This window comes from Meleagris gallopavo, chromosome 7 (genome assembly GCF_000146605.3).
Source record: "Meleagris gallopavo isolate NT-WF06-2002-E0010 breed Aviagen turkey brand Nicholas breeding stock chromosome 7, Turkey_5.1, whole genome shotgun sequence".
Classification (NCBI taxonomy): Eukaryota; Metazoa; Chordata; class Aves; order Galliformes; family Phasianidae; genus Meleagris; species Meleagris gallopavo.
Window position 1 is genome coordinate 25,814,778 of NC_015017.2, and position 15,212 is coordinate 25,829,989.

Consider the following 15,212-nt stretch of genomic DNA (forward strand, 5'->3'; position numbering starts at 1 on the left):
GAGGCATGTCAGCAACAGCAATGGGACACCTGCTGTCCTGCTGAATGATGTAAACCATGCATCCCTCAGAGAGGAGCCTCTGTTTGTACAACGCCTGGCAGAAGGCACTGGCCATGACTGTCCCCAATGCAATGCCATTCCACTAACACACCTTTGTCTTGTCCCAGCCCCTTCCCCCTCCCTGCTCACTGGTGCTGAACAGCCTGGGCTGACAGCAGTCTTTGCCTCCATTTCTCCCATAGCACAGCCTGCCACCATAATGCTATCTGCTTCTAAGCATTATACTGCTGGTGGGGGCTGATTTGTTGTTAGATCATGCTTAGTCCTTTCTTTCGAGGCTGTCTTATCTGTTTATTATGCAATAAAGAATAGTTGCTGTGGGGGCTCATGATTCAGCCACTCCTGACGTATATTATTTCACTGAACCATAGTTCTTTTTCCCCGGTACAAATGCAGCTCTAAATTTGTTAGAGCTTGCCTGTGCTCGCACCGTGTTTGTGTTTCTACGCCTCTCTTATAGCATCCTAAATAAAGATAATGTTTAAAAATAAAAGGATATATATGCTAATTATATACAATGGGCCAGAACAACAACGCTGCACCAAAATGCATTAGGTGGGGATTTGGCTACGTCAGCAAGACGAAGCAAACAGGTTGTGGAGTGAATTCTAAAAGACAAGAAAGCAATCGTATATGCTGCCAAAGTCTCACTACAGTTTATGCAAAGGTGTGTAGATGAACCTAGTACAGATAGAGAGTTTGCCTACAGCAAACACACCAAAAAAAGCCAAATTCCCTGCTGGCAGAGTGATAGTGCAGAATAATTCACTACAACTCTCCTAACGTTAATGATACTGAGGGAGAAGCCAGCATTCTGCTTCATTAACCAGTCATTTTGATTGCATCTTTTTCTTTTTTAATTCTAGTAATTTTCTCTTCTTTGCAATTATATTAGGAGACTAAATCCCTCTACATAAATTACAGCTTTCTCTTTGAAGGGGGAGACTGGCCACATAAGCTGGAAACACACTCACCTCCAAAGTCAGAACCCAAAAGGAAAGAGCTTGGGCATCAACCCTGGTCTAATTAAAAGATTTTCTTTACCTTGCTCCCACAATGAGCTGGTTCCTGTTGGCATCCAGGGCGAGCTGAGAAAAATCATGCACACCTGGATAGGTGAAATTGGACACCCAGGGCTTCAGATCTGCAAGGAAAAGGAGAAAGCAGAACACAATAAGACTGCTCTAGAAGCAGCGAGTTCACCCAGACATCTGCTAATGGATTTCCTACCGAGTTATCTCTCAGGGGAAGGCTAATTAATAATCTATTTAAAGGGTTGCTATTTATTCTCATTCTCGAAAGAATGTGCAATACATGTACATAAACACAGGGCTGTCTCAGCACTTATTTTCACATCCAAGACGGAGCACGAGCAGTGGCTCTGGAGACAATGGCAGGTTGTTCTACTTCTGCTGAACCTGGCAAGTCACGGCCACTGATGAGGCTAAGTGGTGTACAGGGACCAGGCTGCCTGCTGTGACACATCTACTGCCCTGCCTTCTCTGCCAGGCAAAGGAAAGCAGCTCCTCTCCAAAAAGAGAAGGTAGGCTCACCTGACTGAACACCAGGATAGAGTGTGAGTGATTTGAGACCTGGCTGCTCCAATGAAAGGCTTTAGGTTCTGTGCCAGGTTTCACTTTAGCTAACACCTGGGATCCCTATCACTTTATCCCTCTCTCCTGAAAGCCACCTAGATATACTCTGAGGGCTTCTCTTAGTCCTAACTGTTATACTCTGGCTGTTAAATACAGGGAGAATACCAAATATCTGAGGGAGCAGGGCACAAAAGAGACCAAATCATATCAGAATCCCTCTGTGACCTGCTGACAATTAACCCTGCCTCATTCAAGGGCTGGATGCTGAAGATCCATAAGACTCAAAGCTTTGAACACGAAAGGCAAAATCTTCTGGTCTCATGCCAATAGGACATCAAGAGACAGGCCAGTAACCAGGACAAACAACAGCAGTGATGTCCAGAGCAGGTCGAAAGATTTCTGAACAAACATGCCACCTTGTCAATTTATATCCCCGGAAATAAGAAGGCTCATTGAAGGCAGGCAGGTTTGAACATGTTGATGTAAGAGTTAGTTCTCCTCTCCCCGGACTGAAATGATGATACTGACAAGGAACCATGGTGTTTGTAAAGCTTTTGGTGCCTTGGCATGCTCTGTAGCATTACAGACATCTAACAGTTTGAAACTTCTGACATAGGAATATTTGTTGAGCAATCTTAAATCCCTTCTCTTTCTAGGGATGGATGACAGCTAATCAAGTCTTTCAGTTACCAAAACCTTAACAAAACACATGTAAAAGTCCCTTCTCTTTGCTCTACTTGTCCTGCATTGCTTTCCAGGTCAGAACCTTGCCATGGAACTTCTGGTTCTATCCTGAACATCACATTTCCTCACCCTTCCTGAGTCCTAGTGAAATGGGGTTGAGCACCAGGCTTGTCTCTATGCTCCACCTGAGAGAGCCCTGCTGGGACTTTCACCCATACAATCTGAAAACCCCATCACCAGGAGCTGGAAGTTTCCAGCCCTTCCCAGCATTCCTGTCCCACCATATAGCCACATGGAAGACGTGTACCTCATCTGCTCTTTGTTGAAAAGGCATGAGTTAAAGAATAACTCAGCCTACCTAACCTTCAAGCATCCCCACCTCCCACACTCCTCTGGGACCCACAGTGACGTACTGGCACTGAGGAGGCTCTGCAGTTTCACCTCTTGCATTCTCCTAACTAATGGGGCTCTGTCTTCTTTTCTTGTAGCCCTTTAGCTGTTGAGACACTTCTGAGCCAAGCAGCAGAACCAGCAGTAATAACACCTTTCAGGCAGGTTAGCTGGCTGACGTGATGTGGATCTCCTGGCATTTTTCTTGGCTGATGGGGGTGGGACTGCAGGATTACTGTATAACAGTGATACTTTTTAAGAATCCTGCTTTTAGGTCGTAATTTCTCTTGTCATTTTACCTTCTCTCCTACCAACTTTCTCCTACTAGCTAACACACAGTGCAGCGGTAGGAAGAATATTTCTTCATCTGCTGCTCTAAGCAAAAGCTCCTCACTTCACAGAGGCAAACCCATCAGATCTTCTATTTAATGGCAAGCTCTGACAAATTACAGGTAAAAATAATTAAAAAAAAAATTAAAGCAGTAGGTGGCTTGAATCTTTCCATGTTGGCTGAAATGTCAGTCAAGACCAAGAAATAACAGGCAGTGTCTTGATTTCTATTACTACTGCAGGTGGTACAACTTATAAAGAAACCCTTCCTGGTTATTAAATTAAAGGCTTCAAGGCATGCATCCTCATAGCAAAATTAAGCTTTTATAGGCGTATAGTTGGAGATGATTAAACCCAGCATGGTCCCAGCTAAGAATGTCTAAATGCGAGTTGTCAAAATTAATGCCAAATGGCACTTTTTCCTTCCCAACCTTCTTTCTTCCTGTTAGAGGGAAGGGATAAAGTGAAATGGAAATGTAGCCAGGACACGGGTCTTTTTTTATTTGGCACATTCAAATCTACTGCTCAGACCACAGGCATCCCTAGGGACAGTTGTAGCCTTTCATTGTGAAACAAGCTCTGTTATGCAAGGTAAGTGCTGCCCTGGGCCTATTCCATATTAGCTGAAGTTTACACATATGGACCCAATGAACTCCAGAGTTTGTTGTACTTGACCTTTTTCAGACGGCTGATTTTTCCAGTGCTGACTCTTTAATTTGGCTAGAAACCTTCAGTGCTGGGGCATGTTTACATTTGCAAAAGTATCTGTTTAAAAGCAGTATGAAAAATTAAAACCCAAGGCCCTGGCTTTGCATGTCGGCAGCAGGAGCCGGAAAGTGAGGAACCACATAGCTTTGGGGCAAAGTGTTCATCAAGGCCTCCTTTGTGCTCCTCATCTCTGATCATTTCCAAGGGGTTAAAGATCCGTGATCTCACTTCCTCCACATTAGGACAACAAACAGCAGTTTAATAGCCTCCACCACCACCCAGAGCAGCTCAAGGTGGTTCAGGTGTCCAGCTGCAGAGAGCACAGAGCTTCACAGGAAACGTTCACTGGCGTACACAGCTGTGTTCAGGCTTTCAGGCATGCCTAAGACAAAGAGAAAATAGGCCCTGTGCCATTTGGGGTAGTGGTCCCTGTGTCCAGCTGACATGCTGCTGTGCAACAGGTTCCTGAGAGTACAGGAGCACAACAGGGATTAGCCAGCTGCACAAATGCCAGCGTGCCAAATTGCGAGAGCTAGCTCTAAGGGTCTGATGCAAAGGCTCTTCTAGTCATTGGCAGTCTTCCACTGAGCTTGATGAGTTTTGGATCAGCTTCTGAAGACGTGGTAAACCTGGTAATACTTGAGTCTTCATCTCCTCAAAACCAGCTGCTCCCCACCTCACCCTCATCCTGTGTGTTTTGCTGGGAAGAAGTATGTAAACACTGAGCTGACATTTCCTTATCTGAAGGACTGGAGTCGTTTCTTCATCCCACTGGAGGCTGCTCACAGTTCCCTTCTTCAGCAGGCTGTATGCATCCAACACACACCATGTGAGCAGAGAGGTGAAATGTTTGTGCCTTGAATTGCAAAGTTATTGCTAGGTGCATGGAGCACAGCTAACCACATTACTACTCAAGAACTTCTCTTCTGGAATAATTCTCTGCATGATTGCCTAGAAGATCAAGGATTCTTCCTGCAAAATAAGGATATATCCACATAAACAAACTACCCACGTTCCTAATTGTGCTATCTTTGATTACCAGTGAGGCTGCAAGAGCAAAAAGCTCAACTTAAATTACTCATCCATATCTTTCTCCTATGTTTTGGGCAGAGCTTGCAGCCCAATGTGAATCCACACCACCAGCTGCGAAGTCATTAATCTACACCAAAGCTGGAGAGTTGCAAGCAAATTCAGGCATGTCTGCATGAGTCCTTTTTGTTTTTAGAGCAACAGTGTTGTCACGTATTAAGAAGGTCCACACCTGGAGTTATTCTGCAATAGCTCCTTCTGATCAGTGCTGGCTATAGTCACTGGTTATGCTACAATGTAATAACACCAATCTCCTGCCAAAAGGGGAGGATCGCACAGAAAAGCTTCAAGGATCATAAAGAGACCTTAAGGGAGGAAGATAAGGAATTTAAACAAAAAGGAAGACCCAGAGACTACATTCCAGAAAATACAACTTGCTGAATCAGCTTATTTTTCGGGGGCTTTGAGTAATGCCCCTGAAAAATAAGCTGATTCAGCAGGTACAGGTTCATATAATGGGGTGGAGCACTCACAGAGCACTGAGGGCCTGCCAAACTCAATGGGCATAAGTAAATACCTGTTCTGCAGCTATATGGACTTATTTCTGTGCAGCATTAACTCGATCACACATTGAGTGCTTCCCTTATTGCCTCAAGATGGTCTCTTAAAAGTTCTCTTAATCCAGCTTACTACTTCATGGCTTGTTTAACTCCTGTGCGTGCCAGTATTCACGGAGAGGCCCAAATGACAGTGATGAATTCTCTAACTGTACAATCATCTCTCCTTTTAGCTTGCTTGGTTTTGGCACAGGGCAAACATTCACCAACTGGCAGATCCTCCAGTTTGCAAGTGCTCAATCACTGAAATCTTGTCCAATCCATCCACTAGCCTGGAGGACTCTCAGGACTCTCAGCACTGAATCCCAACAAATGACCAACAGATGTAAATCACTTTGTGACATAAAGTCACAGGCTGTCCTTTTGGTATACACTGATGAAATGACCTCTTGTCAGAATTTAACCTATCATTTTAAATCCGTTCACCTACCAAGGCCTGCAATGTTAGACCATCCTCTGCATCATTTATCCTCAGTATTCAGAGCATTTGATGCAGACGGTTGCCTGCTAAGAGTGATATCAGAGTACCCTTTCCATAAGGGTTACTGATCAGAATCCACAAGGAACAAAGCAAGCAAGGCTGCAACCAAAGATCAGATGGCTAATGACTGCGCATGCTACCACGTGGTTTCTGAAACACAGCAAGTGTGGATGCTTCCAAGGATCCATAAAAGTAACTGTCAACTTACAGTGTTATCTTCATTAGACCAACAATGAATCATATTTTAACATCAACCTCATTTTAAATTTTAGCTCTCTGTTGTAGGTCACACCACAGGTTAGTGCAATAGTCTTTGAAAATGTTTCACTCCTATTCCCTGCTGAGATGTTAAAAAAAAGCCTCCACAACACAAAAACACCCCACAATTCAGCAAAATTGTCAGGGGAAAGAGAAATCTTTTGATCTGCAGGCAGAGCTAAGCAAACAAATGTGTCAGCACTCAGAGCTCAACTTTACTCAGGAGGCCAGAAAACTCTAGCTGGCTTTACCCCAAAAATCCTCCTATACATGCATATCACCCTGCTGTCTTGTCTTCCCATCACCACCTCCACCTCATTACTGGTATTCTCTCATTTGTTAACCTGAGCTGTTGAAACCTTTAATTGTACGCTAAATATGCCCTAATCCCAACCGCTGCAATATCTAGCTTCATTGCCTTCCTGAATCTCTGATCTCTGTTCACAGTTATGAGGACTTAGAAAGCTGCTGGCATAGTATATCCATTCTACAAAGTAGGCCAACCCTACACCATGCCCAACTCAGCAGTTTCCCCCTCTCTTCCCTCAGTATCTAAATCCAATTGTTTTACCCAGTTTGCCATCTTACCCAAGCTAACTACCCCTCCTACTCCTGCTTTCTTTTTTACCAGCCTTCACCTTCCAGTCATATTTCTATCTCATTTCTTGCCCACTCACTCAATTACTTTAGTGTTGGCCACCTACAGAATTCTTTCCAAGATGAGAGAAATAAGGATCAGCTAACCCACCAGCCGTATGAGTGTCACCATAATAGATGGCTACAGATAACCTTTTCCTTTCAATGAGACTGAAGAAACACAAGGGTTGCCCTCTCCAAGCTGTCCAAGAGCACATGGATAGGAAATGACTAGAAGAAAAAAGAGTTAGGCTTTTTCTCTCTTGGTATCAAGAGGGAAAAAAGAATTCTGTCTCTCAAATTCTGAGAAAAGGAAGGAGTTGGAAAAAAGGCTTTGCTCTTGCCATCCGGAAGGGAAACATGAACTGAAGACCCAAGTCACATGTCCACATAGCCACAAGAATCATAGTAATCATAGCAACCAAATTGTTACCATTTAAAATTATGTCAAGTATAGATGATTTTATGCTTCTCATACATTTCCTCCATGAACTGACCTTGCTGAGCTTCCATCCTAAGAGAGAAATGTCATCTACAGATGCAGGCAAGGCTCCAAGTGCCCAACAATGCTAACTTTGGAGTCCTCTCTGTCTTGGGCAAATCATGAAACCATTTAGTGTCTCAGGTCTTCAAATAGTTAAACCAGTCCATCCATGCTTCATTATCTGTAAGGCATACAATGTGCAGGATGCACTGTTGCTAATACATACCAAGCATTTGTTTGTTCCCTAAATTTTGATCATTTCTTCAAAACAAGTGTAGTTAATTGTTTCAATATGGAGAAAAAGAACTTAGTCCAAACCTGATTTTTGCAAAAATACAATTATGACTGTTTGTTTATTTACTTTTTTATTATTAATGTGGAGCAGCTGGCAAAACACACCAGTCTGTCAAAAAGAACGCAGGGATTCAACCCCAAATAAAGAAAACAACAGATAATAAGCATGAACTAATGCTCACTCTCAGTAAGGGACGGTGAGCTGTTATGCTACCCTGCTGGTCTCCCAAGGAGGGAGTTTAAAGAACTGAGAATTACATTCCTGCTTCTTCACATTTTACAGTTCTTCCACATTTCTGCTCCATAGAGGCCAGTTTTGCACCATTCTCTCTTTTACTTGGGTTCCTCTGACCTATTCACTCATAGTGAAGGGCAGACAGAAGTTCAGTCAAGAACTACCCCAGGGGAGAGCCAAACAGCACTTGGTGAGTCCCCACTCCAAGGCTGGAGGATTGGGAAAGAAGTCATGGAACATGAAAGAGACTCTTTCTCCTTCAACATGATCCCTGTTCCTCAGAGCTGCACAAGAACACAAATCCCAGCTACCGTACAGTATCAGAGACCCCCCCACCAGGGATGGCTGCTCACTGCAAACATGGCAAGCCAACAGACAAAGAGGAGATGCCACAGTGCTGCAAGAATGGAGAATATGGATGTGTGGCTGTGAGTTGGGAGTTGCCATGTCTGAGGTCATCAGGACCAAAGTCTGCACAGCACAGGACTGCATGGAAGGGATGGAACTAACTTCCCTCAGCAGGCTGTCGACAAGGACAAACGCTGTGCTGCGTCCCACCACACCTTGTGAAATCAAACTAATCAGGGCCATGTGCAGCCCCACTGCCAGCTCACCCAGAGCTCTCTTGTTTGCTTAGGATGTCGCAGAGTGTTAAAGTATCGTGATCCATTGTATACTGAGACAAGCCCTGCAGCTGTCACGCAATCTCCCTCGCTCAGAACGATAAGGTGAGCGCTCATGCATCACTTGCACCTTCCTATGACATCCTGATCGGTATAATCCCTCTTTTCAGACAGGAGCGGGCTGCATCTTGGCTCCTACAGCCATTACGGTCTGATGGAAAAAAAGCACTCCTTTGTCATTGTTCAAACCATCTATTCCACAACTGGCGGCAGACTTTTTTTTTTCCACTATCCTTACAGTTATATGTCTGCACCAGACACCTGTGCCAACAGAGATGGTGCAAGATTCAACGCAATTGTTTTCATGGTGAGAACGCAGGATACTGAAAGAAAGCAGGGAAAATATGACTGAACTCCCCTTGAGTTTCATTCATAGGTCCTCAGATCTGCCACTGAAGAAGATGGGTATGATTTTGATGAACATCCTGAAGTAGAAGCTGACCTCTTTGCCAGCTCACCAGAGGCTGAGTAGCAAAATCTGCGTCAAACATGGAATTTGTACTGTTTAGCTAGTCGAACCTATGAGGACTACAGTTTCCTGTGGATAAAGGCCCCATCATGAATTGATGACACCTATGAATCAGAGCTGAGGCTACAAAATCCTTTAAGAGTTTCAAAATGAACCTCTTCTCATAACCATCAATGTTTTTAAGTTGGAAGCTGGCTAATAATAGCACAGGATTATCAAAGACCAGAGATCGACAGTGACCTCCACCTCTTTTATTAATATGCTGTAAAACAGAACAATCCCCTCACATAAAATACAAATCTGAATTTTGCAGCTCAAGCACTTCCATTAAAAACATTGTCAGGATTGCCCAGTGCTAGTAAAATGAAAGGATGGGTGATATATGAAAAAGTGGAGTTTTAAGCCAAAGCACAGGAGTTCTTCAGGATTTTATCTGCATCTCCCAAAGCCAGAAATGATCAGAAAAACTTCTAGCTTAGTCTGCTGTGCATTACAGACAGAGACTTTCATCCAGTTGCTCCTATATTAAGCCGAGGAACACACTGGTTTCTGAACCACTTGATTCAGCCATCTTAGAAGAACAAGTTGATCAGTTGGACCTGTGGTAGTAGAACTTGCTGGAAACAAAATTATATACTAGGGTTTATATTCACAGCCTTGATATGTCAGTTTCGTGCACCTTGACTGCAGCATTCCCCTGCACATAAGCACACACTTGGTTCCAGTTCCACAAGCACATTGACTTCAAGGTAAACACATATTAAGTGCTTGACCGAGCTGGGACTACTCTTGATTTTCCAGGGCAAGCCCTGCATGATTAAACAAGAATACTTCTACGGGAGTGCTAGTACTAAACTGAACTTTATTAAAACATAATCACATCCTTGAATGGAAGGTTTTAGGAGAACATGATATATTAGCACTCACCAGAAGCAGATACGCTAAATAAACGAGGACTGCCATGCCACTGACGCTCAGATTTACTCGGTTACGAAATCATGCAAAGTAAACTCAAAGTGAGAATCAGGTCTCTGTAATGTTTTTGTTTGCACTGAAGAATAAAAGCACTTTGCTTCTCTTCTCACACTGTTTCCTTTCACCAAAGTATTGCCATCTGGGATCTGAAAGGAGCCAGCCACTGGGCCAGAGGAAGGACCAAGCCCATGCTGCTGCCAGCCTCCATTGCACCAGCGCTACCTCTGGAAAACATAAATAAGCTGCTCTGCTGCTGAGCAGGGATTTTCATGGCTTTGGTCTACGTTATCCTCCTTTGGTGACCTGTGTACCTGAGCACACCCTGCCTCCTGAAGCATCTTCCTTTTCTCTCCTGATTGCCAGCAATTCACTCTGTCTAAAGCATCTTGTGAATGAAGGGCACTTCCAAGACCCCTCCCCTCCTTAAGGCCTCAAGGAACAGCACAATGAATCATTTCTTCAATCAAATCTCATTGCATTGGTTTGTGAGGTACCTGGACATCACTAATGGGGAAATGTCAAAGAACTAGTATTATTACTGTTATAATTATTCTTACAGAATGAAAAATATATTGACAGCTGTTAGGTGTAATTTTTGGAAGTTCGGCCTGAGAGCAAATTAATTCCCTAACCACTGTATATTTATGGCTTTATTAGTCATAATTTTCAAACAAATTCTATATCAACCCTAAGAAAGAAAATATCAGCTTCATTTGCCATAGCTTCATTTTTCAAGATTAAAAAGGAAATCACCACAAGGCTTCCTTAATGGAAACAAAATCTAAACCAAACTGCTCGGAAGGTCAAATATTCCGCAGCATCTCAATTTTATGCACAGGATGCTACCAGTCACGAGTTAACACTCCATCGTCTGTTACATTTGGATTCCTCGTGTGGAGATTCAAGGGCGGCAGGGCTATGAGCTAGAAGTCAGTTCTCCCATAATGTATTTTGCCTTCTCTTTAATGTTTAGCCTGGTATACCTCTCACACTTCCCACAATCCCAACCATTGTTAACTAAAGATTTGGGTTGGATTTTCAAAATCTCACTTGTTCAAGAAAAGTGTAAATCTTTATCAGAATTTCCTAGGGGGCTCTCCGAGCTGACTTGTGGAGCTGACGGATGCTAATGTGCTTTTTTTCCCCATCAGTGTACGGTAAAGGGAACAACGTATTAGTGGCCAAATGAAAAATGGTGGGGGCGTTCAGTAAAATGTCAGGAACCTTCAAAAGAAATAAATCATTTCTTATTATCCTTCAGCCCACAAGCTTTAAACAGCTTTTGCTTTCAATGCAACAAGCAAATACTTAACTGCTCCCCACAGATCTCAGAATTTGAGACTGGCCACATTTCAATAAAATGTTGTTCAAAGAAAGAAAATATTGAGAAAATATATAGCAAGCTACATTCAAGCAACCCAAATCACATTCATCTGATAAAAGGCAATAATTAGTCTGAAGTAAAATCCTAGATTTAAACGCTCTCATACTAATTCACTTTAAAAATCTGGGGCCACAGACAGAGTAACTTGCCTGCATTTAGCAGACACTGAGGACCAGACAACGGTCGGATGCTGTATGCCCAGAACTCACACCAGCCATGATGATACAGTCTGCAAAGCTGAGATTTGCTGTTCTGAGAAGATTTGGGATATAAGCTACTCAACCAGGTCTACCTCTCTCCTGTGCTTCAGCATAAGATCTTCTGGGGACAAAGAAAAGCTGCAGTTATTAAAGCAGAGGAACACAAATGATGTAGTTTCAGCTTATACAAACTGCCATGACCCAGGGCAGAAAGCGCTGCCAGACAGAATAGAGAAGGACATGGAAAGTCTACCACAGTTCTCCTGGGCACAGTGATCTAATGGATAAAACTAAAGAGAAAGAAATAATGAGAGAAACTGCAAGTGAAAACCTGTCTGCAACTTTCCAGTTAAGCTGTGAACATCCAAGTGATTCATATAACACAGATGAGTTTGCAGACTTTTGAGCACTTCCTTGGTAAACAAGCTGAAACCAAACTCTCCATCCATTACAGACATATAAGCACACGTCAGTCATGGCTCTGGCCTCTTGAAATAACAGATCTTATACAGCACTGCCATGGCAGACAGTGTTCCTGGCTTTCCCAAGGGGCATGTTACAAAGGAGCTCCAAATGTCTTTAATGAATAACAATTTAATGAATAACATAGTTTTCTGTCTAAGAGGCAGCTGTATAATAATGATACTGTTGAGAAACTTGTTGGTATGGCAAGGGCATAGCCCAGTTGCAAATGCAGCATCTCTTCTTGAAAGATACACACAAAGACTAGGAAAAAAAAAAAAAATCATAACTGAAAGAAACACGAAACATTTTCTCTGGTTTTAGACTTCCCAGAGTGGCCTATAGTGGAGCTGAGCTGTGATGATGTACTGCTTAGTTAAGGAGGACTTGTATGCATGTGTGCATGCACCAATAAATATAAAAGGACACACTAAGAATATATATGACTTGTTTTACTAATTTCTCAGCTCACTGAAAAACAAACAAGCATGCAAGATCCTTCATGTAGCTACCGATTCACAAACAGATAATAAGACACCATCAACAGACTCCTGGGAAGTAAAAGATCATTTCGTTATTGATCTAACAAGAGAAATCAAACTTCAACAGGATTTCCTATAAGCACAGAGTAGAACAATCTAATTATGAAAATTCCAAACTGGGTATGTTATTACTGCTGGTGAAACCATATGTTGAGCCCCAGGGAAACCGGAGCAGCATTACAGTAGCTTGGTGCTGCACAAACACCCAGGACAACACAGCAGCACAAATGCCTGGCCTACCCTCACAGCCTCTATGTGGTCAGCTAGGAAAAATCATTCAGCTCACAGCCTTTTCCCAGTCCCCATCTCACTTTGCAGTGCAAACTTCAAAATTCATGCCTGATTAAAACAAAGCAAATTGGCAGATCTCAAGTGTAGCCATCATTCCTGCAGAGAAGTACTCATGTTGACTGCCAAAAATGCCCACCTATCCTCAAAATCAAGAATCAGGGCTCCCATGTTCCCTGCAGAATAGTTTGTCTGAGTGCTGGATCCCACAGACATACCCTCAGTAGACTCAAAGTTTGGTGCTCCTGGCTAACAGGAAGAGAACACTTTTCCTTCTTTCTGTATCTAAAACATCTTCATTATTGTATGATCTATTTAAATATCCAACTGAGTTCCAACATGTTTTTAGCTGCAAGGATTTCTCCTTTACCGTCCCCAGTTAAACTGACAGCCAGACTAACTTGGCAATTAAAATAAAGGTGTATTTACCCATTCTACTTGAGCAAGGTTAGAGTCAGTGCCATATCATGTAGGCTTAAAGATTTTGCTAATTTACTTTAATCCATTTAAACTTTTAAAACACAGATAATGGGAAACAGACAAGAAACCTCTCGCACTTTCCAAATGAAGAGACAGTCATTTCCTCCTCTCTAAAGAAGGGTAAGACTCTCTAGAAGAACCCAGAAAAGTCAGCAAAGAAGCCTTTGACTACTTTCTTCCTGGAAACCCTATCTCAAAGGTCACGAAACCACCGCTAAATTACCTTTAGCAAAGAACCTAACCAGAGACACATTGCAACGTACTTAATTGCCTTTAGCAAGAATGTAACAAGAGATGCATGGCAGGGCCTTAAATGGGAACCCAGATCAATACTTCAACATTTAGGAAGAAACCACTTTTAGCAAGGAGATTCAGAAGCTGGTGGTGAGCTTAAGGCTGCGGTGAATGCAGAAACAGCAGCAACAGCAGCATCGTGGGCTAAGTGCCATGTAGGTATGCAGACAGACAGTAGCACAGGGGTACATATGCACTCATGGAAAATCCATCTGGATAAGAACAAGGGTAACCCAGTCTTTCAAAGGAACAGTAAAAAGATTGGCCACATTTTTGTGTGGCATGGCAGGATGCTGAAGTAATAAATCTCAGTACTGTAGAACCATAGAATCTTTTCAGTTGCAGTGGACCCTTAAAGGCTATCTGGTCCAACTCCTCTGCAATAAACAGAAACATCTACAGCTTGATCAGGTGCTCAGAGCCCATTCAACCCAGCCTTCCAAGTGTCCAAGGACGGGCCTTCCACAAATGCCTCTTCTTGCATCTTGTCAAGCTAAGTGTCTAAGTGAAAGACAGAAAAACTACTGGCTGAGGTAATAGATACATTCCCCAAAAAGTCAACAAACAAGATGGCAGCCATGTGGTGCAATTTTAAAGCAGTTTACTTCTCCTGCATTCAGTTATGTCCAAACTCTCTATCGCTTTTCACTTATTACCTCTGTAGTTCCAGCCAGCTGTAAGAGGTATATAAACACATGAAACACAGTTTCAATGTAGCACAAGATCTCAGGGAGACTGTAGCAGAACTGGAAGGAGAGGTTCTTAGACCAGTAGTCCCAGAATGCCCAAAGTGACTGCTATGAAACCTCAGAGGGAAAACCCTGCAGAGCTTCAAAGTGAATGCAATTCACCGGGCCACTTGCACTGACCTGTGGATAGCAGGTGTAAGAAAAACAACACAGACTAAACCCTTCTCCATAACAACACCAGGAAGGACTTCAAAATGAATCATCCTACTGGAACTTGAAACAGAAACAGAAGCTCTTACCTTCAAAAGCAATTGTGGGGTGTTCTTTCCTGACACACTGCTGATGTTCAGCTTCAGAGTATTCAGGTACATTCTGTGATGCTGAGAGATGAAAAGCAAGAAGAAAAAGGCTTGGCAATGACAGGGAAATGGCCTTTAATCTTGAAACAACCATGACTGAAGGGCAGTTGCAGATCTAGCTTCCAAGGTGGGCCCAGGGAGGATACCTGAAATACAAATAATTCCACTTTCAGAAAGATTAATGTTTATCCAAAGTTTGTAGCACAAGTAGGGGGAGGATGGAATTCCCCTTTCATCCCAACCCCGCTTGTGGTAAGTACACATGAAAATAACCCACAAAACAGCATTTAAAAAACAAACGACCCAATTTACGACTATATTTGAGCTTCTAGCTTCAAAGGGAGATGTAGCGCACAGCTTTCTAGATATCTCTGTGTAGCTTTGGGGCACATGCCCTTATACAGTACCCACTGCGCAGTGGGCAACACTGACAACAAGACATCACCAGTGCTCCAGGTGTAAATGTGCCCCAGCGTGGACTCCTCACTCTTTCACTTCACAGGAGGAGTATTTAAATATTGTGTTGCACTCAAGAGATCGCTCTGGGTAGGCCAACATGTGCAATTAATACTGTTCTAACAGGAGG

General features: G+C 43.0%; 1 protein-coding gene across 2 annotated transcripts in view; it reads right to left on the minus strand.

The window, feature by feature from the left end:
- Positions 1–14,769, minus strand: part of LOC104911805 (semaphorin-5B-like) — a 28,722-nt gene extending 13,953 nt beyond the window's left edge. For both annotated transcript variants that reach the window (XM_019617235.2, XM_031554232.1), the window contains exons 1-2: positions 14,567–14,769; positions 1,105–1,204 (exon numbers count right to left, since the gene is read on the minus strand). In XM_019617235.2, the coding sequence (XP_019472780.1) occupies positions 1,105–1,204; positions 14,567–14,720 (254 nt within the window). In that variant the 5' untranslated portion in view covers positions 14,721–14,769. The remainder of the gene's footprint in view (positions 1–1,104; positions 1,205–14,566) is intronic.
- Positions 14,770–15,212: the final 443 nt, after the last annotated feature.